The sequence below is a fragment of the Centrocercus urophasianus genome, unplaced genomic scaffold (assembly GCF_019232065.1).
Source record: "Centrocercus urophasianus isolate 14NV4802_14NV808 unplaced genomic scaffold, USGS_Curo_1.0 seq_11, whole genome shotgun sequence".
Classification (NCBI taxonomy): Eukaryota; Metazoa; Chordata; class Aves; order Galliformes; family Phasianidae; genus Centrocercus; species Centrocercus urophasianus.
The window spans coordinates 37420684-37446435 of NW_024884253.1; the positions used below are offsets into that span (position 1 = coordinate 37420684).

At 38.6% G+C, this 25752-nt stretch overlaps 1 protein-coding gene across 1 annotated transcript in view; it reads left to right on the plus strand.

Moving 5' to 3' along the window:
- Window positions 1-837: 837 nt before the first annotated feature.
- Window positions 838-25752, plus strand: part of ATP6V1H (ATPase H+ transporting V1 subunit H) — a 37900-nt gene continuing 12985 nt past the window's right edge. The window contains exons 1-12 of the mRNA XM_042808764.1: window positions 838-924; window positions 2100-2226; window positions 8123-8225; window positions 8793-8882; window positions 10813-10926; window positions 11555-11659; window positions 12549-12602; window positions 15220-15317; window positions 17979-18171; window positions 20758-20936; window positions 21716-21841; window positions 24188-24289. Coding sequence (XP_042664698.1) covers window positions 2123-2226; window positions 8123-8225; window positions 8793-8882; window positions 10813-10926; window positions 11555-11659; window positions 12549-12602; window positions 15220-15317; window positions 17979-18171; window positions 20758-20936; window positions 21716-21841; window positions 24188-24289 — 1268 coding nt within the window. The 5' untranslated portion in view covers window positions 838-924; window positions 2100-2122. The remainder of the gene's footprint in view (window positions 925-2099; window positions 2227-8122; window positions 8226-8792; window positions 8883-10812; window positions 10927-11554; window positions 11660-12548; window positions 12603-15219; window positions 15318-17978; window positions 18172-20757; window positions 20937-21715; window positions 21842-24187; window positions 24290-25752) is intronic.

The window sequence follows — 25752 nt, forward strand, 5'->3', positions numbered from 1 at the left end:
GAGGAAGTTTCAAGGAAGAAAATCTGAAGTAGACCCAGGTTAGATGTGGGCTGACTGGTAGTTTGTAGGATCACCCTATAGGCCTTTGACGCTTTCAGTGGATGGTAGAATATCCAGTTGGGAGGGATCCACAAGGATCCTCGAATTCAACAGCTGGCTCCACACAGGACCACCCCAAATTCAAACTCTATGTCTGAGCGCTGTTCAAACAGTCCTGGAACTCTATCGGCTTCCATCTGTGCCCACTGCCTGGGCAGCCTGCTCCATGCCCACTGCACTCTGGTGCAGACCCTACCTTTAAGCCCATTGCCCCTCCCCTGACACGGCTCCACGCCGTTCCCTCGGGCCCTGTCGCTGTCACAGAGAGCAGCTGCCTCTGTGAGGAGCTGCAGGCGCCATCAGCCCCCCCATCAGCTCCTCTGCTCTGCACTGAACGAACCCAGGGAGCTCAGCTGCGCCACAGAGACCTTGCCCTCCAGACCCTTCATTCTGCAAGTCCCATTTTCAAAGCCTGAAGTGTTGTTCTGATTGCCTAGTGAATCCTTTACACTTTGGTTTGAAAAACGGATAGAATCATACCTACAGAAGGACCTAGATAGACTGGGTCGATGGGCCAAGATTAACTGCATGAGTTTCAGTAGGGCCAAGTGTCGGGTCCTGCATTTTGGTCACAATAACCCTACAGGCTTGGGGAAGAGTGACTGGAAAGCTGCCTGATGGATAGGGACCTTGGTGTACTGACGGAAGGTCGGCAGCACGTGAGCCAGCAGTGTGCCCAGCTGGTCGTCCGCAAACTAGGCTAACTTGGCCCTCGGCGGCCGCCGTCGCCGTCAGCTGAGCGGCGTCACGTGGCGGCGGGCGCTTTGCGGAGCGGCGCTTACCGGCGTTTTTCTAGCGGTCAGCAGTGCTGTCGGCTTGCCGGGGGTAAGTGGGCGCTGCCCGGGCTGTGCCGCTCACCGGGGTGCGTGTGCGGGGCTCCCGGGTGAGGGTTGCCGGGACACGGATTCTTTTGTGGCGCTGTGAGCGCCCCGGTCAGTTCGGCGGGCGGCAGCCCCTTCTTGCTCTTCCCCACGGCCTCCCAGCCGAACCGAGTCTGCTCGTGGCAGCGCCGTCCTTTTGGTGGCACGAGGAGCTGCTCTGGCTCGGCCTCGTGGTGTTGAAACACCTATGGTGGTTGCTGAGGGGACGCAGAGAACGTTACCGTCTTTGTAGGTGTCTGATCACAGAGGTAGTTTCAGAGGGCAATCGATTTCATTGCTTGTTTTATTTTATTTCATTCTTGTTAGCGTCATATTTTCTTTGCTCAGTGATGTGAAGGCGCTGTGCCTGTTAAGGGTGGGGCAGGAGGTGCCAGTTTGCTCTTAATAACTTCTGTAATGGGAAACGAAAATGCCCACAGACAGGGTGGATGGGAGGCCTGGTCCGGTTTGGGCTGTAACAGATTCCTGCTCCAGCCGGGCCCGGAGCCTCTGCAAGCATGCTTCTTGTTTTGGCATCACAGTCAGCTGCAGATTAAATCATACAGGAAGGAGAAAGCAGAAGTGGTGAAGGTCACTATCTTAGCCTATGTGAGGTGGTTCTTACTCTATATAGGGTTTGTTTTTTCTGCTAGTGTAGTTTATTTGCTTGTATGCTTTTTTATTTAACTAGTCTAATAATTGCAAGCAGCTGAACTAAATAGGTCCTAAAGTACAGTGGGGAGGCTGGTGTGTGTGTGTGCATGGGATTGTCAGCCTTACCATCAGTCCTGATTTGTAGGTGGCTTGTGTTGTATGTAGGGCTACTTGAGCTGTGTAGAAAAGATGGTTTCATTTGGTTGTTTGAGAATTAACAAGGCCGGAAGTAATTTAATAATGATTGTATCCTAACAACCTTGGTTGTGGTTAGAGTTCAGTGTATGGCATGTATTGTTTGCTTCAGGGAAGGCGTCGTGGTAGGTGCTTTGGTTTCTTAGAAAATACTGAATATGATTTTAGGAAATGGGGCACTTGAAAACAGGTATTGTTTTGTTACTTTTATTTTTTACCTGAAAGCATTGTACAGATACTCAGCTCACTAATACTTCAACAAAAGGTCTCAAATGTAACTTTTATTTCTAGGTGCATTCTAAATATCAGTTAAGATGGATATCCGAGGTGCTGTAGATGCTGCTGTCCCAACAAATATCATTGCTGCCAAAGCTGCGGAAGTTCGGGCAAACAAAGTAAACTGGCAGTCCTACCTCCAGTAAGTAAAGTTTTTTCACAAATCATTGATTGATTGATTACTTATGTGTTAGACTTCAGCTGATCTTGGCTGAACATGAGCCAATAGTGTGCCCAGCTGGCCAAGAGGGCCAACGCATCCTGGCCTGCATTAGAAATGGTGTGGCCAGCAGGAGCAGGGAGGTGATCACCCCCCTCTACTCAGCACTGGTGAGGCCACACCTTGAGTACTGTGTTCAGTTTTGGGCCCCTCGCTACAGGGAAGGCATTGAGGCCCTGGAGTGTGTCCAGAGAAGGGCAGCGAAACTGGTGAGGGGTCTGGAGCACAAGTCTTATGAGGAGAGGCTGAGGGAGCTGGGATTGTTCAGTCTGGAGAAGAGGAGGCTCAGGGGAGACCTCATTGCACTGTGCAACTTCCTGAAGGGAGGTTGTGGTGAAGGGGGATTTGGCCTCTTCTTCCAGGCAACGAGCAGGACACGGGGTAATGGCTGCAAGTTGTATCAGAGGAGGTTTAGGTTAGACATAAGGAAGAACTTTTTCTCTCACAGAGTGGTCAGGCACTGGAATGGCTGCCCAGGGAGCTGATGGAATTGCCATCCCTGGCAGTGTTCAAGAGGTGTCTGGATGAGGAGCTGTGAGATATGGGTTAGTGCTTGTGGTGACAGTGGTGTTGAGGAGACAGTTGGACTATATGATCTTATAGGTTGTTTCCAACCTTGTAGTTCTATGATTATTGAGATTTTTGGGATATACTGAAACATTACAATGCAGGACAGTCTGTCATGCTGCCATTAAAGAAGTTGGAAAACAAATGAAACAACTGGAAAAAATCCAGGAAAACAAGCAAGTATATCAAGGAATGGTTGGAAGCAAGTACTTCTTTGTGGAGAGAGCTCTGCCATTTCATGTTAGGTCAGAATTTACTTTGGAAGTAATAGCAATGGAAATAAGTAACAGCAGTGGAAACTGAGAGAAATAAAAAGGACAAAGGATCAAGGGGGTGGAAACGGATTTGTGTGGGAGGTAGAGAATGAGGTAAAGAAATAGAATTTTGTTTATTCTCTCATCTCTGTAACCTGAAGGAAAATGAAGAATTCTTGTATCTCTGCATTGTTATTGACTGATATTCTTGACTGTGAGGAATATTAGTGAAGTGTGAAGCGATATCATCTCTTGAGCGTCCAGGTATGGTAGCAAATTACTTCAGTGTTAGCTGCTTTGGAATCAGCAAGATTTCTGCCACTTGAGTTACAGAGGTACAGACCATGCTGCTAGTGCTTTCTGATTATCACTTCAGAGAAAGGCAGGTAATTTTCCCTGTAAAACTGTACATGTGCAAGCTAAGAAATGCTTGTGCAGTAGAAACTGATGAATGACAGGTGACTTGAGTACTGTGCTGGGTAGCCCAGTCTTGCCTTTCATTTGTGTTGTTGTTGCTTTTTTCTTCTTTGTACGTCTGCATGGTAAACTAGATTAAGGAACTGATCTATAGTGGAAACTTACTTTTTCTGAGTTATTTTTTCAGATGGATTTGTTCCTGGTTTAGCTCATGGTGTGATATTACAGTGACTGCAGGTGAAAGAGCAAGTTTGGTGTTGTAACTTGACAGTGGCAGCTACCAAGCACTTGCTAACAAGTCTAAATGGCTTTTGCTGTTACTGTTTATCTGACAGAAAATGTTCTCTGAGAAAGCTTGGCAATTGTTTTGTTCTGTTGGCTAATTTGCAGTTACTCAGGATAACAGTGGGAGTACGGTTGTTCTGTTGACTGTGGGATAGTATTTTTCATGGAGTCTCTGGTGGCTCGTGTTATTGAGCTGTTAAGATTGAGCTGTTGCTTTTGTCATACAGGAGTTGGTACTGTGTGGTATGAAGTTGCATTTTTTAATACACATAGTATTAATTGCTTGACTGTGTTTAATGTTGTCTGCCATTTATAATTTGCCTTTGTTCTTGGTATCCTCTTTTCTGTGATTATGTATATAGATTGGGCGGTTTTGTTTATTTATCAGCGATTTCCTGTATAACTTCTTTTGACCAGTAGGTAGAGCTGATGATTCTTTTTCAGATCCTAAATGTAGAATTTGATTTTTGTTTTGCTATGGACTCTACAAAAGAAGAATGTGCTAATTATTTCGTTTCTGATGTATTGGGAGAGTAATGTACTGCATCTGGTTATCTGGCTAGTGATTGTATTGTGAGACTGCTCAGTGCTTGATGTCCTCTATAAGTCAATGAGGTTGTGTCTTGTTTATTATTGCTCTTAGATATAAATATAATCTTTGTGCTTTATATTTACTGATAACAGCCTGCTGTTACCTCGCTAAGGTAGGTTCAGGGATGAACATGAGTGATGCTAGAGGGACTAAAGAGCATTGTGAGGATAGCTAGTTCTTTGGCTGAGGAGTTTCCTTACCATTAGTTATTGGAAATGTTATATAAAGTTTTGGAGCTTCTAAAGAGGAAACAATTATTTCTGGTTTTGAACTCGTCCCTTCTACTTCAGCTAGGTTTGGGCATGATAGTGTCTTTGACGCTGGCTGATGCTTTAAGGGATTTTTTGAGAAGTCAGATGTTGCAGCAGTATTGGCTGGTATTTCTAGAGCAAAGCGCACTTTGACTGGAATCTGCTGGCTTCTGATGACCTGCTAGAAGCAGGTCAGAGTAGTTTGTGCTGTCCTGTAGAGTAGAAGGAAGCTGGTGTGCTGGTGGTTCTCAAGGACGCTTTTCTTTGTTTGCTTCTGAGCTGCTGTTCTGATGGTCTGTGCAGTTAGTGGTTTAAGTGTCCGTGTAAATGTATGTTTTTCTTAAGTTAAAACATCAACTTCAGCATGACCTGATTTGTGTTCCGTGAAGTGTGGATAGCATTTATGTAGCTGGAAGTAAAGAACCTCACAAGAAATGCTTGCTTGTTTTTGTTTTCAAATCTGGCTGCATCAGTTCCGTAAAGATGACTTAAAAGCAGCACCACTCACAATAGCAATGGAGTCTGGGTTGTGAATGAAGGGCTTCTGAAGATCTTTCCTGCCGTGCAGAAATTTCCTCAGTGCAGAAGTAATATGGCTTGCTAATAGCTAGGCTGCACTAGTCTGATTTCTTTTTTGGAGTCAACTCAAGCTAAAGATTAACCAGCATATTGTTCATTTCATCTGAAGGTTATAACTGTAAACTAGATGTCAAACTACACTAACATAGCTGCTGATTTTTGATGTTTTCTATGTATACTATTATCACACATGATATGTACAGTCATCATACCTAAATATTGTACTTACCTTTGCTGCTGCTGAATTTTCCAAAATTAGGCTGCCGAGTGTGGGTTTTTTTGTTTTTTTTTTTTTTTTTAATTTTGTTACTGAAACTCAGAAACCCAAGCTGGAAGTCAACACAAATCAGGCATCTTTGGGAGAAGAAATAAACAAATCTCAGAACAATTGAAGATGAATTGTTTTGGAAACTAAATGTGGTTCAGGGCAATTAGTTCTGTGCCTTTTGTGGTTTTTTTTTTTTTTTTTTAAAATTCAAGGGAGTTTAGAGATGTTGATGCTGTTGTCTGATTGAAAATACGGTACGCCACTGTTGCATCCTGTATGGATGTCGTCAGCATTTGCCTCAGGGTAATACTGCCTTTATAGGGTACCTTGTCTTGAAGGAAATGCAGTTCTGCTTGTTGAAGGTAGTAAATGATTTCTTGGAGAAGTGAACTCTTCGGAAATTGCATCTTGCTGCACTGTAGATTTTCTGTGTCTCTATGTTATTGTCCAACAATTGAATCCAGTGAGTGCCCTTTTGGTGCATGTGAAGTAGTGTAGATAACCAGATGAGGGACCATGCCTTGACACTGTGGTGGGTAGTTAAGAAAATGAGCCATTTGTAGCAGATGGACAAGAGCCCAGCATCATTCAAACAAAAAAGGAAGAAAAGCTGCTGGAGAGAATCTGTAATAATTAGGGGGAAGAAAAAAAAAAAAAGGAATCATAAGTTTGTGAATCATCTTGACCAAGAGCTTCTGAAAGCAGTGGTCTCGCAAATATTGCTTCTCTCTCTTACTTGTCACCGTATCTACTTCCCCCCAGCCTTGCAGTCTAATGTGAGATGAAAGCAAAAATTTGAAAGCTTTCTTCCTTGAAGTTTGGCAGACCTTTTCTAACAACCTGCCTGTAAACAACAATACTTCTCATGGTAAGGCTTTTTCAATCACTAAAGCAAAAAATAAAGAATTCACCTCGAGCTATCTCTGAAGTGCTTCTTAAGTGGCAATATTCTTACAGAAAGATAGATAGTTCATCTGGTTACTTCATGTCATTATTATCTAGGTGTCCCTAGATTGGCCAGCATTGATTGAAGCATTAGTGGCTGCTAGTTTGTTGTAGTTATGGCCAGTATTTATGGCAAAGTGTTGGTCCTTTTTCAACTGCTCCAACTATTTTTAATAGGAGAGAAAAGAAATAATCTAAAAGGCAGAATGCTCATCACTGTAATTATTTTTCTCTCTATAATTACTTCAATTTTAGTAGAAACTACTGTGAGTCTTCCATCTGGTAAGTCTTAATTGCCTTTGCTCAGTGTAAATTAGAATATTCCTTAAAATAGTGATGAAATGCAAGAATAGCAGGTGATGTACTGAGCTTGCTTATGTTCTTTGCTTGAAAATTAAGTAGATAGAAGGTTTTTTTTGTAATGAGGCTATCGTCATCAAAGGAAAAATAAAATTGAGAACATGGTGTAGGTCTTATTTATGTTTCTGTAGCTTATAAATTCAGATGAAACAAAAAAGTGAAAATTTTCTGTGAGTTTACCAAGATTTTAGTGGAACGTTTAGTTGAGGAGCTGGAAACCAACCGGGAATATGGAAAAGATGAATTAAAAGAATCTATGCTGTGTGACTTTGAAAAGTGGATGAGGCAGCTGAGTCAGTGGAAATGTGAAGAGATGAATCTTGGAAATACTGGAACAAAGCAAGGTCTAATGCTTAACATACCCTCTGATTTTTATCCAGATGATGGTAACATGTACAATTTTCTTCTTTCCTGAATTGGTCCTGCTATTAACTAGTCACGCTAGTCAGCTACTAGTCAATTTAAAAAATAAGTAATAATATAAAAATTCCAGGACTACTTGATTTAAAAATCAAAGTTTGTACCTGAAGAATACCAGTCTGTAGTGTTCTGTTTGGTGTGATGGTGAGTTTTGCATTGTAGCAAACAACAAAAGGCATGATATTGTGCTGGCTCTACAGCTGAGTCAACAGTTTACTGTGATAGTATTCAAGAGGTTAGTGCCATCATTAATGCAAACTTATTTCTCATTATTTCTTTTGGTTAAAGAAAACATCAGACAGAGCAGTTAGCCTGTAGTAGCCCCACAGCAGTTGTCTATTTCAAGCCCTCTTACTATGTGTTTGGATGAACTTGAACAAAGATAAACTTGTAAATAGCTATGAAAAGCTGAAATGTCTTGATTCCTAGTGTATTTTTAAATTGTTATAAATTAACTTCTCTCTACTTCTTAAAGTTCTCTTCAGTGCTTATGGCAAACTGAAAATAGCAATTAACTTCATTTTTCAGCACTTATTTCAGCTTGGGTTACTGTTATTCATATTCTGTATTACAATGTTGTGTATTTCAGTTCTTTTAACTATTTTCAGTGAACACTGCATTCCTCCTCTGAAAACTTGAAAATGATTTAGAGAATGCCATTGAACAGAGACAATGCACAGGGAAAGATTTGGAGAGGCTGTTCATTGTATGCGATACTAGTTGCAGAAAGGACATCTTTATTTTCTGCTGTAGAATGTAGGATTGGTAAAGCAGCACTATTGAGATACCAAAGTTGAAAAAGGATGTTTTGACTTGAAAGAAGGATGTTTTGAAATAATCTGCTTATGTGATACTAATGGTTCTGTATTTTGCTTTCCAGAGGGCAAATGATCTCAGGTGAAGACTGTGAATTTATTCAAAGATTTGAACAGAAAAGAAATCCAGAAGAGAAACAAGAGCTGTTGCAAACAGAAGGCAATCAAGTAATTTTCCTTTCTTTTAATAACACCTTTTTAGGGGAGGTGGATGGAAGGAAACTTTAAAGTAAAGTTGACAGTACAGTTAAGATGTTTTGGAAGAAGTATAAAACCTGTATAAAAATATACTCTCTTTTTTTGCTAGATGTACACCTCAACATTCATTTAATCACCTGGTATATTATTATTAAATAGAAAGCAGGAGAGAGGAGGTACGCTGAAGACATACAGCTTTGTTTTTTTTTTCTACCTTAATTTTAGAGTATTCTGTGTGTTTTTTTCCCAAGTTGTCAAACACTACAACTATGTAATAGGTAATAATTTGCGTAGTGATAGAAACATATCTAGTGAGTGTCATATGCCACTCTAATTACAGTGCAGCAGTTCAGAGTTCTGTGTTCCATGTGACAGAAAATTTTCTTGTAATGTGGTGCCAAATGGTATCTCTGTTGCAATCAAGATGTTGGGATGCTCAGTGCCTACGTAAGACTTCATGGGATCTCATTAATTCACAATTTTACATTATCAAAAGGAATAATGATATTACTAATATGAATGTCTCTTATTTTCTAGTGTGCTAAAACATTTATAAACTTGATGACTCATATCTCCAAGGAACAGACAGTTCAGTACATTCTGACTATGGTTGATGATATGCTACAAGTAGGTCAATAATCTGTCTTATTTATCTCTCTTTAAATGAATGTTAGAATGCTTACTGAAGTCTCCTTCAAGACTATATAGGTTTCACATTCTATGAAACTTGCAGGTTCTGTCTTCGGAAAGAAGTTAAATGTCAGAGCTAAAGATGCATGGGTGATTTAGTCTTGCGTATACGTGTTCATATTCTAAAAAATAAATATGCCTATATGTCTTATCTGTCAGTTCTCAATCCTATTTGTTACAAAACTTGGATACTCAGGAACAGTTTGTGATCTCAGTCATATCCCAGTGTGTAGGTACAATATGACAATGAACATGAAGTTGTTGAAGCTTTTCCTATGAAGGTATCATTTTGGCCACCCTTTGCAGGAAGATGTAGTTCTTGCAGCTTTAGATTTCCAACATATGTTATACACTAGAACGGTATGTCTGAAATTTTGCATAGTTAAAACTGGAGACTTATTTTTTGATTGAGAACATGTTGAAGTTGTTGTGCTTTCTTTCTTTAATCCTGTCTCCTTCATAGCTGTTGTAAAATTAACTTATTTTTGATCATTTTAGCTGGACTTCGTGTAGCATAAGTGTGAATGTTAAGTTCATTTATTTGATTAAACTCATTTTTTCATTAAACTGGTCATCATGGAGCTGAGGCTGTTCATTAAGACGCTATTCGTGAGACCTTGGGGTTTAGGGTTTTTTTTTTTCATTCCGTAGTTTGTACAGCAGACAGTAAGATATTTTTGTGTGGCTTTTGATATGTGCCTGATAGAATGCTAGGCACTTGAATAACGTGCTGTTGTAAGAGTTATGAGTATCAGATAACCAGGAATACCTAGTCCTACCCAGTAAGTGAGGAAGATGGAAATATGCAGTCCAGTGCAGTAACTTTGCTACGTTCAAGGAAGAGTTGGCTACAACTCTGACATTTAGTAAGATGCCAGTATTTGGATGATGCATGCATTCAGGTCATGTTGTGCTGTATGCGTGACACTTCAATAAGTGGGCTTGCCTAGCTAATTTTTCATCTGTAGTGTTGTTACTAGGGTGCTGTATCTGTGGAGGAAAGACCTTCAGTTAGTGGAATTTGATAAATTTCATGGGGTAGTGGAGACTGAGATACTGTGCTCATGCAAGTTGCCTTGTTATAGTGTTTTGAGCAGGTTTGTCTACCTTGATAAGAGTTTTATACTTGTTTGTAGTAGCTTGACTTCAAAGACTAAGCATCTCTTTAGAATAACAGCATCTTATGCACAAGCTAGAAAGCTTGTGGAAATGCCGAGGAAGAACAGAAATCCAAATATTGCATTTTCTGAAAGAATGTTTAAAACAACTGGGAAATATAGCTCCCCTTTCTCCTTTAGATTTTCACGTCTTCTCTGATCTTCTTTAAAGTCGTAGGTGCTTTGCACAGCTGTTATTAGACAAAATGCTGGAAGCAGTTGTGCACAATGTCCTATTTCGTCTTGTGGTTTAGCCTAGAAGCTCTCCAGAACAGACTTGTAGCGTTTGTTGTCTTGGTGCTCAGGTTGCCTGCTGTGACAGCTGAACCAGCTTTAGTATGGAAGTAAAAACAGGTGGAAAACTTTGTATAAACTTTATTGAAGAGGAGTGGTGTTCCTCTATGAAACTGGTCTCTCACTCTCTTATTCTGGTATATTTTTTACTGAATCAAGTGTTGGAGCACTGAGAAACAATTGGGGTTTCCAAGTTCATTTCCATACTCCCTAAATTTTGAACTTTTTTAGTGCTGAAATAGACTGTATCTGCAAGTAACTATTGAACTGAAAATTTTCCATGGGCTATTACAGTCCAGAATGTGCTCTGGTAATGTATATTGACTTATCAATATAATGAGGAGCATAAATATTTGTCTTATATTAAATGTTTTTGCAGGTCTCTCAATTCCTTTTCTGACTCTTAATTTCTACAGGAAAATCATCAGCGTGTTTGTATCTTCTTTGATTATGCTAAACGTGGTAAAAACACTGCATGGTCCTACTTTCTGCCAATGTTGAATCGACAGGATCTTTTCACTGTTCATATGGTAAGCTTTCAATAAATCTTGGTAGCTGGTACAGTAAAATGCTGTTTTTGATTTTTCTTCTGGTTCATTGCATGTGTTCTTGCACTGAAGCTCGTGAAAACACTGAGCTTGGCAACATTTTTTCCTCAAGTTCATTATTAATTTTTGTGTTTCCTTTTGATGTTCTGCTTTTCTTTTTCTGGGCTGGAAGTTTCTTCCATTTTGAAAATGACTTGCTTCAGTTTAAGGGGAAAAAAGCCAGCTTGAATAGCTTGCAGCCATTAAGTAATTATGGCATGTGCCAGTGCAGAAATAAAAACACTCATGCATGTTTTAGACCATTGTGTCATAGGGCTGATGGATATCTGACTGTAATAGTATCCTACAACATTAGCCTGTTGATAAACCCATTTTTTGTAGCTTTTTGTGAGCTTTATTAGCTACAGCTATCTGATAACATTCTGAAAATATACCACTTACTACAAAGCAGATACAAAATAAAGTTACTTGGAATAGAGATCCTCTTATATAGGAAACAGATTTCTCTAGGGGGTCATCTTTTGTTTAAACTTGATTTCAAGGTGCCCTCTAACACTAAATCCTGAAACTGTTGTGTCTGGGAATTTTTTTTTATTGTATTCTCTTTCAGGCAGCAAGAATTATTGCCAAACTGGCTGCTTGGGGGAGAGAACTTATGGAAGGCAGTGACTTGAATTACTACTTTAACTGGATTAAAACTCAGCTCAGTTCACAGGTAAAAACCTACTTCTGCTTGAATGTTAGAATGACTTTGGAAACACCAGTTCTTGAAATTTCAACTTAAGATTTTGAATTAAAAATAAACTTTTTTTGATTGGTTAATGCTCATTCTCTTCTGGACACTAAGAAGAAAGCATGAATTTTTTTTCTTTGTCTCTTTATGTTGTTTTGCTTCTCATAGCTTGTTAGTAGGATGAATAATCCCATGGCAGCAGGAGGTGAACATGGAAGCATTTTTCCAGTTTACTATACTGAGTCATCTTAAATTTAAAAAATTTTTATTTTCCACTTGAAGCTAAATAAATTTTAATTTGTTTAGGCAGTATTTGTATGTACTTAGCTTAGTGTGAACTGCTTACTGCTGGCTTGTCCTTCAGATATGAATTTTTCTCTTTTGAAGTCATTTTTTTGAAATTTACCTGCTTCTTCACCTTATCAAAGCCTAGTGATTTGTCATTCTCTAAGGAAATTTTGTAACAGAAGTGGAGTACAGAAAATAGAAAACATAAGTATATTTTTAACTGTATTTTTCAAATTGTAGGTTTATTAAGAGTACTATGTAGGCTTATTAAGAGTTCTAGAAAAATCTTCCAGATAAAGTTGGAGTTTTGCTAGAAAGATTCAAGAAAACAGCCTTTAAGCCCTGGAATGAAGATGGAACACAGCATTCTGTAAATCTACACTTAAACCAAAAAAACAAGTCATGATGGGGTGTTTGTGAAATAACTGCATTGTACTATTGTAATATATTGAGCAGAAAAAATATCTAATGGTCTTAGCTTTTTATAACTATAGGGATGGGAGAATCAAAACAGTGCTGGGAACAACCCTTTTGTGAGGATGAAGGATAGCTCTTATTTTCAACTTCTGTATTTTTTTGCTAGAAGCTACGTGGTACAGGGGGTTCTGTGGAAGCAGGAGCAGTCTCCACAAGTGATGTGAGTATATCTTGAAGATTTGTTAATTTGATATTTCAGGCAAACGGTATCCACTCCTCAGATTAAGGTGCAGAAGTGTTCTGGAGTCAACAACAAAAAATGGAATTGGAACTGTATTACAGAGTGCCAGGTGATGGCGCCAAGGAATTAAATTATTTTGGAAAACATTGTCTTCACAGAAAATACTGGCACTGGAAATGTATATTTTACAAGTTGGATTGGGTTGTTAAAAACTGCGGATGTGTCTAACCTCACTGTTATAACTTGAAGAAGAGATGTGCAAATGTTAAATTAATTGCCCAACACTGTTTAGCAATGAACTGTCTCACTAGAAGAAGACAAAGTATGAAGCTTATGACTTTTACAATGTGCAGAACTTGAAAAGGCATATTGGATATTATAGCAAACATTGTCCCTCAAATCTCTGTAGCATGAAATTACTAAGAGTGCTTTTGAAGCTATAATGCCGTTATATTTGAATAGCCTGAATTCAGGGGAGAGTAGATTGTCATTTTCTCATCAGTATTCATTTATACTGAATTGCACGTAGCTGTAATGAGTGTTGGGCTTAGAGATAAACTTCGGCAATATAGCAAATGCAAAAGATCGTAACACTTGATTTTTGACTTTGTTGTGACACAGTTTGTTGTGGCTCTTGAATGTGAGGTAGAATTCAGAGCGGTCTTTTTCTTCCCTCTTTCAGCCTGAAATTGTTCGTTGTCTTTCAGAAGACTTAAATATGAACCTGGAATTTGTTTCTTTTAGAAAAGTAGTTATAGCTTTGAAGTGTTAGCCTCCTATAGAGAAAAGCCTTTTCAATTACCTGACCAGAATTGAAAATAGTAAAGATGAAAGACTGCTATATATCACCGTGGGTGTTGGGGAAATTACAGCCTGAGCATGGAAGTTGAAGTATGTCAGTGTTTGTGTGTAGCTCCATGTTCCATACTGCTAAGCTGTGTTAGTTTCTGTCATGTGGCTGTATGACAGTGAATAGCTCTATTGCATGCCATACCATTCATTATAGAAATGTAAGCTATTCCCTTGGAATCTAGGAATCTATACTGGTTGTGCTCTGGCACTGAATAGACTGTAAGGTCTCAAAGCAGCAGAATCCTAGGTTAATTAAGTTGGACGAATTTGCTATTGAGTTCATTGCCGTGTTTCTGATTTTAGATATAGCTTGTGCAAGATTTTCAAGCAGGTTCAAATTTATTTCTAAGTAAAATAGGGATGCTGTTGTAACATTTTAGATAGGGAATGCTGTCTGGGATTTATTGTGAAATTTCAATTATAAGTGTTGGAAGAGAATGCTTTTGTGATAATCACCTTACAAAGTTTGGTAATATGTAGGTTGGTAATGCAAATAAATTAATAGATTATTTCAGGAGGACAGAATGTTTGTGTGTTTGTATTTGCTTTATTTACATAAGCGAATACATACTGATCCAGTGAAATAAATGTGGGGTTTTTTTTAAATCTAGATGTCCAGACTCAGTTTTTACACAAAGATTTTGATAGGGATGAACTCATTCTGTGATACTCATCAGATGTCAAATTTTCTTTTTTGCTTCTTATCTTTTCATGTGGGATTGCCTAATTTTTTTTCTCCAGTAAACATTGGAAAGGTTTGACCTTCTGTTGTGTAACTGATCTACCATGAGGCTTTGGAGGCACTTACTAAAGAAGGGGGCTTATAGGAAAAAATATTTGTAGCATGTCTGAGTATTAGTAAAGGTAATACCAGAAACTGAGCACAGAGAGAATAAAATGCCAATTCTGTACCTTGGGAGCTGCCTTTATGTTGACCAAAACCCATTTCTGAACTTCAGTTGATCTTATCTTACCGCACAAAAAATGCATGCTTTTAGTGATGAAAATCTGTTTAAACATTTGGTCTGTAATAATCTGTATAGGAACCTTGCTGAAAGTAGAGTTCAGTGATGCATCTCTCAACCTTTTCCTGATGGGAAAGTTTTAGTCTTGTCCTTCTTAGCACAGTATAATGTGCTAAGATTTTAATGAATAGAGAAAAAATTAAAATGTAAGCCTGAAGTTTGACGATGATTTTGCATAGTCATCTTCCTAATGGTATTCTTCTGTATCAGTATACATATCATTATGATGAATATGGTTAGGAACTGAATGTGGAAAGAAACCAATCTGAATTCACTTGGCTACAAAGATCTCCAGCAGACTTAACCAGACTTGATTAAAAAGTTTGTTGTGTGTTCCACAGTTTACTCAATAGAGTAGCAATTGATTCCATGGATCAAATAGCTTTGGCACTACAGTCAAACAGAACGTTGCCTACATATGTGCTAAAAGAACGCATGCTCAGATAGGCTATTACAGTCTCTTTCTGTAATGATAAACTGGTATTGCTTGCATAACAACTTCTTCCTGCTCAAAAGTCTTTTCTGTTTGTATTTTGCTTCTCAACTTTTGTTTTCATTTTATTTTATTTTTAAATAGAAGCTTGTCAAATATTGTAAGAGTGAGTCGTCTTAACTTTGAAATGTTGCTGAAGAAAAGTGCATTGATGTATGCTAGCAGAGCCTAGTTTGGAAAACTAAGCCTCTCCTGTAAAAAGTGATGTGCTCTTCTTTTCCCTTAGAGTTCCCAGTATGTACAGTGTGTTGCTGGATGCCTGCAGCTGATGCTTAGAGTTAATGAATATCGCTTTGCCTGGGTAGAAGCAGATGGGGTAAACTGGTGAGCATTTTTTTCACTTAATGTGGATATACTTGACCTTATGATAGTATATTCTCCAATGACCTGTTTTGGAATGGAACTCTTACACAAAGGGACAGCTGCTCTGTTTGAGTACAAAATTTATTTGAAAATGAACATTCATTTTTCTGTTTGACAGTAATGAAACTTGCAGATATAGGTACCAATGTGAGTCCTTGATGCTATTTTACTTTTCATGAAGAACTGTTCAGATCAGTATCTGAAGCAGATTATAGCTGTTTGCCTTCAACTTTGATTCCTTGTTTTTTACTTGATAGAACAAGGACTGAAGAAGTGATTTTCTGCTCATATTTGCTGTTCATTTTGGAGTTGTTTGATCTCAAAATATTAGTGAAAGGAGAAAATAATTAACATGGCTTCAGCTAGATCTTTTAATACAAATTCTCTTTATAAAGATCTGCATGAGTCCAAGATGTCACTCATCTTTTAAAGCTGTCTACATGACTTTTATACCATGTGTATGTCTTTGGGAGATAGTGGCTGTACAATTTATGTTTTAAGAAAAAATTACCTTGTACTCTGAATTAGAGAATATTCAAAGTAGCAGTTGAATTGAGGAATATCTCAAGGGTTCTGCACCTGAGATGGAATAATGCCAGACCAGGCATGGACTGGGAAGCAAGTGGCTGGAAAGCAGCTCAGTGCAAAGGGACGTAGAGGTGCTGGCTGACAGCAGCTCATCTGAACCAGCAGTGTTCCCAGGCAGATTGGAGGGCAAACTGCATTTTGGGGTTCAGTAAAGCTCAACCAGCTGGTCAAAAGAGGTGATTTTCCCACTGTGTTTAGTGCTGGTACATCCTCACCTTAAATATTGTTTGTAGTTCTTGGTTCCATAGTACAGTCAGGATGTTAACGTCCATGAAAGCATCCAGAAGAAGGCACCAAAGCTGGTAACAGGGCTGGAAGGTGTATTCTGTGAGAGGAGAGGCTGAGAACATTGTGCTGTCCAGGCTGTAGAGGAGGAGACCAAGAGGTAACCTCACTGCTCTCTGCAGTTTTCAGAGGAGGGGAAGCAGAGGGAGGTGCCAGGCTCCTGGGTACCAGTGTCAGCATGGGAATGGCACAAGGCTGCACCAGGGGGGAGTCGGACTGGGCATTAAGAAGTGTTTCTGTGCTGTGAGGGTGGTGAAACATGGGAACAGTCTTCCTATAGGGGTGGATTCACCATGTCTGTAAGTGTTCCAGAGGTGTTTGGACAGTGACCTTAATGATGTGCTTTAACTTTTGATTAACCTTCAAGGTCAGACAGCTGAATTAGATAGCTTTGTAGCTACTTTGTAACTGAGCTATTCTAAAATGAAAATTCAAAGGATGCTTGTGTGTGTCAAGATAGCTCCATTGGAGCAAACTTTTTCTCAAAGGAAACTGGTACAGCAATAAACTGTTTAAGTGTTACAATAAGTCTGTATTTCAACAAATTTGAATTTGTCTCAATTTTGATGACAGCTTATGCATATACACTTCTAAACTTGATTAGCCTTTATTTGGAATTGGCTTGTATCCTAGATTTAACTGGGAGAGAGTTAAAATTATTCCTACTATTTGATATAGTTCATTGTTTTGGATTTTGGAGGGGAGTAATGCTGCTAACACAGATATTGTAGCTTTTGCTGTGCATTTCTTGCACTAAGTCAGATTTTCCTGTCTCTCATGCTGCCCTGCCAGTGAAGAGCTGGGAGGGATCAGAATGAGCCACTTGAGCCAAACTGCTCAAAGGGATATATCCCAGGCCAAAAGGCATCGTGCTGAAGAGTAAAACTGAGAGAGTTGGCTGGGGGAGCTGCTGATGCTTGGGGACTGACTGGGCTTCAATCGGAGGATTTTGAACAATCACATTGTTCACTGCTTGCTTTTTATGTACCTTTATCTATTATAGTTATTTTCCCTTCACTTTCTGAACTACTAAACTGTCTTTATGTCAGCCTGTGAGTTTTACCTTACCTGTGAGTTTACTTAATCTTGTTCCCCCATACTACTGGGGGCAAGTGAGTGAATGACTGCCTGCTGGGTTAAACCACAACAGCTTGTAAACTGCTTGTTTTAAAAGCTCAGCTGAACAAAATTTCTGCAGAACTTCTTTTTCTTGTAAGTCTTGTGACACTTTTTCTTCTCCAATTGTACTTTGTATGTGTATCCCATCTCATATATGCTATACCTGTAAAATATCTCTTGAAAACTCGCATATAGTCACTAGTTAACTTAAGCTCATTTCAGATGCTTGCATGGATAAATACAATTATGGGAACAATTTGAATCTGTGTAGATTTTGTTCTGCCTTTATATTCCTCTTATATTCCTCTGTTTCTCCTAAAACCACAAATGATGCTCTAAACTTGCCACTGGTAAAAGAATTGCAGTGAAGTTAAGATAAACGCAGTTCCACAGCAGTTCACACTGGAAAAGCTTCCTTATGGCAGAGGAAGAAATAATTATATTTTCAAAAGAGTGGTTTCTGAGCGAGCTGCTTTTACAATCAATGTTAAATGCTGGTGCAGGATGCTGTGAAGTGTTGTATACTCTGCTCTTTTCAAAAAGTTCCTCTAAAACGTTACACATCTCTAGGTATAAGAGCTCAATGTATGTTATCATTAAAAGATCAAATGTATGCTGTTAATTTTTCAGTATCATGGGCGTCCTGAGCAACAAATGTGGCTTCCAGCTTCAGTATCAGATGATTTTCTGTGTGTGGCTGCTGGCATTTAGCCCTCAAATGTGTGAATATCTACGTCGGTATAATATTGTTCCAGTGCTGTCAGATATTCTTCAGGAATCAGTCAAAGAGAAAGTAACTAGAATCATCCTTGCAGCATTTCGGGTGAGTGTCGGACTGCAATTGCACTGTACTCATCTCTCAGTTGATTAGATCTGAGATGATTCTGATGCACAGCTTTTTTTGTTGGGCATTATCAGGTGTCTTGGACTGACTGCTTAATTATTCCTCTTTTTGTGTGAGATGAGCTTTGTTTTGAGTAGTAGATCTACTATTAGAGGTAATAGATGTTTACTATTCAGTGTTTTAAAGTGAAGTTGACTGCAGTAGGAGGCAATGCAACAGTTGACAAAAATTGTTAGTGTAGGCATTAGTAGTTTGCCATCTTTAGTTCAAAGTTTTATCTTCTAGTGCTTGTCTAAAAGGCTGGAGTTTACTAGCAGTACACTTTGCCTTATGAATCAACTAGAATTAAATGTAATGAAAATATTGAAAATAAAACACAAATTGAAATATTATTTTAACCAGGCATCTCTTTGGCTAGCTGACTGACTTGGATTTTATCTGCTAGTCCAGAAATCTTTTCAAGGCTCATGTCGAGCTTCTTGTCCACTAGGAATCCCCAAGTTCTTTGCGGGGCTGCTCTCAGGAGGTTCTTCTCTTAGTCTGTGTAAATACCTGGGATTGCCCCAACCCAAGTACATCACCCTGCACTTGGCCTTGTCGAACCTCATTAGATTTTTTTTCATGGGCGCACTTCTCTAGCCTGTCCAGGTCTCTCTGGGTAGCTTTCCTTCTCTCCAGTGTATTGACTGCACTGCTTAGCTTGGTGTTGTCTGAGAACTTGCTGAGGGCGTACTGTATTCTATTGTCTGCATCACTGATAAAGATGTTGAAGAGCACTGGTCCCAAGACTGACTTTTGGGGGACACTACCTGTGACCAGCCTCCACCAAGACTGAAACAATGATCACAACCCGTTGGTTACGACCAGTCAACTAGTTGTTAATCCATCAAACAGTCTGTCTTTCAGATCTGTACCTCTCCAATTTAAAGAGAAGGTTGTGGTAAGGGACCATGTCAAACGTAGATAACATCTGTTGCCCTTCCCCTGTCCACTGGTGCTGTCTCTCCATCATAGGCGGCCACCAGATTAGTCAGGCAAGGTCTGCCATTGGTGAAGCCATGCTGTCTGTCTCTGATCACCTCTTCATCTCGTATGTGCTTTAATATGGTAACTGGGAGGATCTGCTCCATGATCTTCCCTGGCACAGAGGTGATGCTTACTGGCCTGTAGTTCCCTGGGTCATCCTTTCTCCCTCACTGCTTAGTTACTCCAAATTAACTTAAATTTCACTTACGAAAAGCTTGTAAACCTCTCTTTGGTATGACTTATGTCATAGTATTTTGAGTAGCTTTCTATGTATGTCTGTCTCATAAATAACTAGGAGGTTTTTTTGGGACACTTTTTCCTACCTGTTCCTTGAACTTCTTAGGATTTGTGGTCTTTTGAGGTCTGTTATTTGTTCTTTTGTCAGCACTTACAACTTGAAGTAGGTAGTTCAGCATTTTTTTCTGTAAATTATCTTCACTTACTGAAATAGGAATGTGGTTTTTTTTTTTTTCTTATACTAATGGCTGCGTAGAATTCACTTTAAAAGCTGTAATTTGACTTATTTAAAATAGGAATTTTTTTAACATCCATTTGCAGTGTTCTATCTTATTTAGTGATAACATAAGTGTAGAGGTTCTGTGACATGAACAGGAGTGGAGTCCAGTTTCTTCTGTGTGATTGCATGACTTATTTCAGGTTGATATTGATACTTATTTATATGAATGCATGTCCTTTTCATAAGGACTTATTTTTTTCTATGGACTTCATGTTGCACCAGAAACTGTAGGTGGCTAACTCAGAACAATATAATCTGAAGCTGATTGGTTAGAAATGTAATGAATAAATAACATTGGAACTTGACTATTATATTCTGTGGTTGTAATTCCTGCAATAAGTTTGTCTTTATATAAAAGATAGCTAGTTGGAATGTTCCCAAATTCGAAAGAAGCTATCTAATCTAGATACTAGCCCTTGAGTTAGATGGCTACAGTTTTTTGATGTCTTTCTTGCTTTATACTGTTGCTATATGGAAAGCTAAAATGACAATCCCAGATGGAAGCAGTTGTTTACAGCAGAGGCTCCAGAATCTGGGATGTTTCATTGTGTCCTTTTCCTTTGACTGGTCTTCTAGTCGGTCCTATTTGACATAGAAAGTGATCAAAGCAGGTAAATTAATGCTTCTCTACGTTTAAGGTAGCATACCATCTAGATGGAGAGGGGTCAAAGTGACCCAAGATTGAATGCAGTCTTGTTTGTGCTGTTCAGCATGCATGTTTGCATTACTTTTACCTTGCAAGCAAGAGCCCTGATTTTAATTTTATTTATTTATCATTTACATTCCTCTTGATATGCAATAGTAACAAATATGAATACTCCTATATAGCATGGTTGGTCCTAGACAGCCTGCACTGCTAAATATAGATGTAGAGCGGCTATTATTTGGTAGTTGTACTTCCTTGGAGACAGTATTTCAGAAAGTGCTCAATCCTGCCAATAAGAATTTCTTAGTGATATTAGTCTTCCAAAATAGTCTTTTCTTAAAATCAAGAAATAAAAATCAACATTTTATTTCTCTAGAACTTGCTGGAGAAATCTACTGAGAGAGAAACTCGCCAAGAATATGCTCTTGCCATGATTCAGTGTAAAGTTTTAAAGCAGCTGGAGAACTTGGATCAACAGAAATATGATGATGAAGACATAAGTGAAGATATCAAGTTTCTACTGGACAAGCTTGGTGAGAGTGTGCAGGACCTTAGGTATGTTTTTAAGTATGAAGTTTTTTCAAACACACAATCCAACAAATGTTGGTTGAAAACCTTTATTTTCTTTTTTAAAAGCTGTATAGTAATATATGGTAATTACAGCTTTTAAATGATGGCTGATAAGGTATGTACAGATATTCTGGTTATGTAAGTTTCCTATTCAAATAAGTATTTATTGGCTGAACACAATCCTCATTTCTGGATATGTAATCTTCATAACTGGTAAACCTTGCAGAAACAGCTCCATGAGGAGTTTATAGGAGTTCCCAGTTTATGCTAAAGACTGCTTACTTAGCATAGTTTTGCTATCCACACTAACTCAAGATTTTGATAATGCTGATGTAGTTCTTGTTCCTTTGTATAAATTGAATTGTACTGTAGTTCATGTCAAAGGTTTTATTGTATGAAAGGCAAAGACGGGGATCCTTGATTGGAGAAATTAAATGTAGAATTGCAAAATATGAGAATTCCCAAAAAGCATAGGGTTGTGTGAGATTTTGTTTCTCCTCTCCAGGAATTCTGCTTTGAGATGGGTGGATGGGTATGTTTGAAGACAATTTTTTCTCACATTTCATGCTTTTTTTTTTTTTTTTGTGGCAGTGCTGAACTCTGAATCAAGGAGTAGTTCTAATGCTCTGCACAAAGCAGTCTTCTAGATGAGTCAAATGTGTTATAACAAATTGTGCTCCAACTTTCAGGAGGCGGGCTTTGGCGCACAGTTCAGACTCCATGGAAGCATAGCCAGTATTTCATTCAGGTCTTTTGTGCTGCAGCTCCTTCGATGAGTACAGTTCTGAGCTCAAGTCAGGAAGGCTGGAGTGGAGTCCTGTACATAAGTCTGAGAAGTTCTGGCGAGAGAATGCTGTAAGATTAAATGAGAAGAACTATGAATTACTCAAGTAAGTTTTCAGTTCTTGAATCATGCAATTCTTTAATTCAGTAGTTAAGTGAACTTTTATCTGCTTTATTTCAACGTGTGTCTAAAACAAGTGCAAGTCAGAGCATCCTGCTGTCATTGGAATGGATGGTCATTTTTGGTCCGTTTTTTTTTTTTTTTAAATATATATACTGTATGGTACTTTTAAAAACTTATCTTTAAATGCTGAATTGTTCATTTGTTTTTATTTATCAAAATGTTTTAGTAATAGTTAAGCTAGAAATATTTTCTTTTAAGTTTAAACATGTACAGCTGAATCATGTAATGCTTTCATTTGGAAAGCAACTATATACCTTAATTTTTTTTGTGTTGTCACTGGTTTGAGTGAACACTTCACTTGAATAAACTAGGTGTTCAAAGCTGTGATACTGTTTCAAGGAAAATTAAACTTATTGTATGATATACTAGATTAGTGGGCATAGTGCTAATGGGCTGATGGTTAGACTAGATGATCTTAGTGCTCTTTTCCAACCTTATTAAATCTATGATTACATTCCAGTTCATTTTGTCTTGAGTCAGTCTTATAGAAAATTGTTAGATAAAGTTGAATCTTAAGCTTATCTTTCCTGTTGGAGTCAAGTAATTGCTGACTTCTGGAAGTGTGCGCTGAAAAGAAATCTGGGTTTTAAACTGCTATGGGAGTTGTTGGTTATCTAATTGTGTTGTCATTAACTGATAATATGTGGTGTTCTTCCTATTTAGTATTTACTAGTATGTGCATGACCTAACAGAAAGCAGGAGACAATTGAAGTGTATGTTACATTGGAAGGCATGATGAGCAAGCTGGGTCTGAGCTTTAGATGCACTTCAGTCTGTCCTGAAATCAGTCTGATAAGCTCCTCTCTGAGAGCATGTTTCTAGATGCTAAATATTACACACACAAAAAAATTAGATGCTGCCAGCTGCAATGTGAAGATGATGTTGAGACTAATTTCCTGCAGCGACGGCAGTATTTTGCTGTGTTTATCTCTCCAGGTTTTGGGACAGCTTGGCAAATGTGTTGTGCTTGCACTGCCAGAAGGACAGTGATCTACAGTAGTTCCTTAAAACCAAACCAAAAAATAACCTTAACAAACAACACCACCCCCACAAAATGCATGGCAAAGAGATTCTTGTACCTAAGAATTTGAGTATTTGACAAATTTGACGAATAACCCTTCCTTCACTTCAAGCTTTATCATTTTATTTTCCTGTATCTGTCACTCTGTTTGTCTTCTAGCTCTAATATACTTTATTGTTGAACATGCTGTTCTTTCTGTCTTGCATCAAGATTGACTACTTATGCATGTGATGGACTTCTTTGCTTAACAACTTTGTGTAGATCCTTTATCATCTTTGATTAGTATAGTACTTCGATTAGTGTAATGCTTCAAGCTTCTGCTCATTCATCTTGTACTTTAAACAATTTGGACAAAGTTCTTCATGTTTAACTTTTTAAAACTTATTATCATTGCCTAGCCTTCATATCTGTCTTTTTTTTTCCCCTCCTCATTACAGGGCAGGGAACAATGTCTTATTGCTGGCTATCCACCACTAAAAGTAATTGAGCTACCTCTTAGGAAATGAAAACAATAGAATAAGTTGAGAAATTGTTTTTTAATTCTTCTGGCCCTGTGTTTCTGTTCTGTTTAATTTTTAAATGCCATTGCATGGCAGTATTCTGTGGAAATTTCTGTGCTGAGCTGAAGAAGGCTGCTGCTGTAAGGTGAAGAGAGGAACAGAGGTGGGGAAAGGCTGACCGATAGTATTCTTGATGCAGCCCTTTGCTTTGTCATTAGCATTGGAGTCTTGTAGGTTCCTAAATCCATAGTGCAGGACCTTGAGCGCAGGAGCTGGGGAACAGCATGCAGGCATGACTGGAGTCTATCGAGCAATGGAAGCAGCAGTGGCTGCCTTGTGTGCTTTGTTTTTGAGTCCTACCTGTATCCGATTCTATACATTTGCTAAGTACAGCTTACCTGGAATTCTAAACTGATGGTCTTGAACACAGCATACACAAATATGGAGGCATTTGTAAATATTGCCTATAGGTATTTGTTTGTAGGTGTGGCTTTCTAGAGAGAACTGAGCAAATGCTTTTAGTAATTTCATTAATGAAGGCAGGGTCATCTTTCTTTTAAACGCAGCTGCATATTTGGAAAAAAGAATTGCTGTTTGTGTGGCTTTTAGAATGTCTATTGTTTGTATGGTTGCAAACTTAGAACTAAGACAATAAGTTAACAAAAATAAAGACCAAGGGAAGCTGTACAAACACACGAAATAGCAACAACCGAAACCTAGGACTTCTTTGTTTCTTACCCTTTCCTAGAATCCTGACAAAACTTCTGGAGGTTTCTGATGACCCACAAGTGCTTGCTGTAGCTGCTCATGATGTGGGAGAATATGTGCGGCACTATCCCCGCGGGAAACGGTAAGCAAAATGCTGCTATGCATTGGTGTGTTTGGCACTGTGTTTCTTGACACTGGGCCACAGTACACACTTGACTGCATTTCTTTTTCTCTTACGTTAAAATATGCTACTTTGGGATCACAGGTGTTGATTAAGGGTAACTTACTGAGGTGTTGCAGATTGGAAAATCCAAACTAGATACCTGCCTCAATATATTCTAGTGTCCCTTACTAATTGAAAGGAACCTACGTTTAAAGCACTCTTAAATACTTTTTTCAGTCTAAAGCAGAAGACGTGCATAGGAAAAAATTAAAATAGCTAGTAATAATTCAATCACTGTATCATTTTTTGCCATTTATAACTATTTAACTTAAAGTGGTGATAAGCTATTTCAGTGATTAAGTATTTTTGTTTAAAACTTTTGTCACAGTTCATATTGTAATTTCAGTAGTGTTAGTACAGATTCAGTTATCACTCGTTTTCCTTTTGTTACTCAAATACAAATTGTAATTGAAAATGGTATTTTAAACATATCAAAATACAGACATTTATTTTTACTTTGTGTTGTGTTAAAAACTACAAGCAAATAAGTTACTAGCTGAATAACTGTATCTATAAGGAAAAGACTGCTGAAGCAAAAAGGGGCCTTTTGATTTTGTAGGAATCATGCTTGTCAGTCAGTCACAAAGGGACATGTGACAATTTCTGCAGCAAAGAAACAGTTTTTCTGGCTTCTGTACAGAGTTTGACTGGAAGTTGGGTGTGTCTAGAAATGTCATGAATATGTCTTTTGTGTACTGCTGGACATGATTCTACTAATGTCAAGATAGCGGATCATAACTTTGTTTGCTTGAAAGACTTGTGCACTCTAGAAAGACTCCCAGGCCTCATAAATCTTGTAAGCAATTTGAACTGAAGGTGTTTTTAGATTATTGGAGCAAATTGACTGTCTCTGACAGGTCTATTACGAAAGATCAGAGGTGTTCAGTATACTGCTTGTACTTAGCAATGCTATATATTTTCCAAATAGCTCTTGTATTTTCCAAAGAGATTTATGACAAGTAGTATTTCAAGTGGAGGCGATGTATCTTCTCATCTGGAAACTCATGCTGCTGCCTTCAAGGAAGCAAAGCTGAAGGATTAATAGACAATACTTCTGCTTCAAGTTGCCCTTTGAATGAGTTGTATTAGATGGTTACTGTAATCCTTAAACAGCTTGCCCATATCCACTCAAATGTGGTATTATGATTGGTCTAATATGGCTGTGCAGTTGCTGCACTGAAACTGTGAAGTCAAATGAATGGACAAACAGAATCTGTGTCTAAGGCAATTACCTCTTTAGGTGTGTTCTGCAGTGGACTGGGGAGACATTAATGTGTGCAATAGGGGAGTCCTGAAATCGAGGAAACTCGAGAACATGGAGACAACTGTCAGGAGCCCCCAGTCCTTACAACAGTTTATGAGGAGGTGTAGGTGTGGACAGG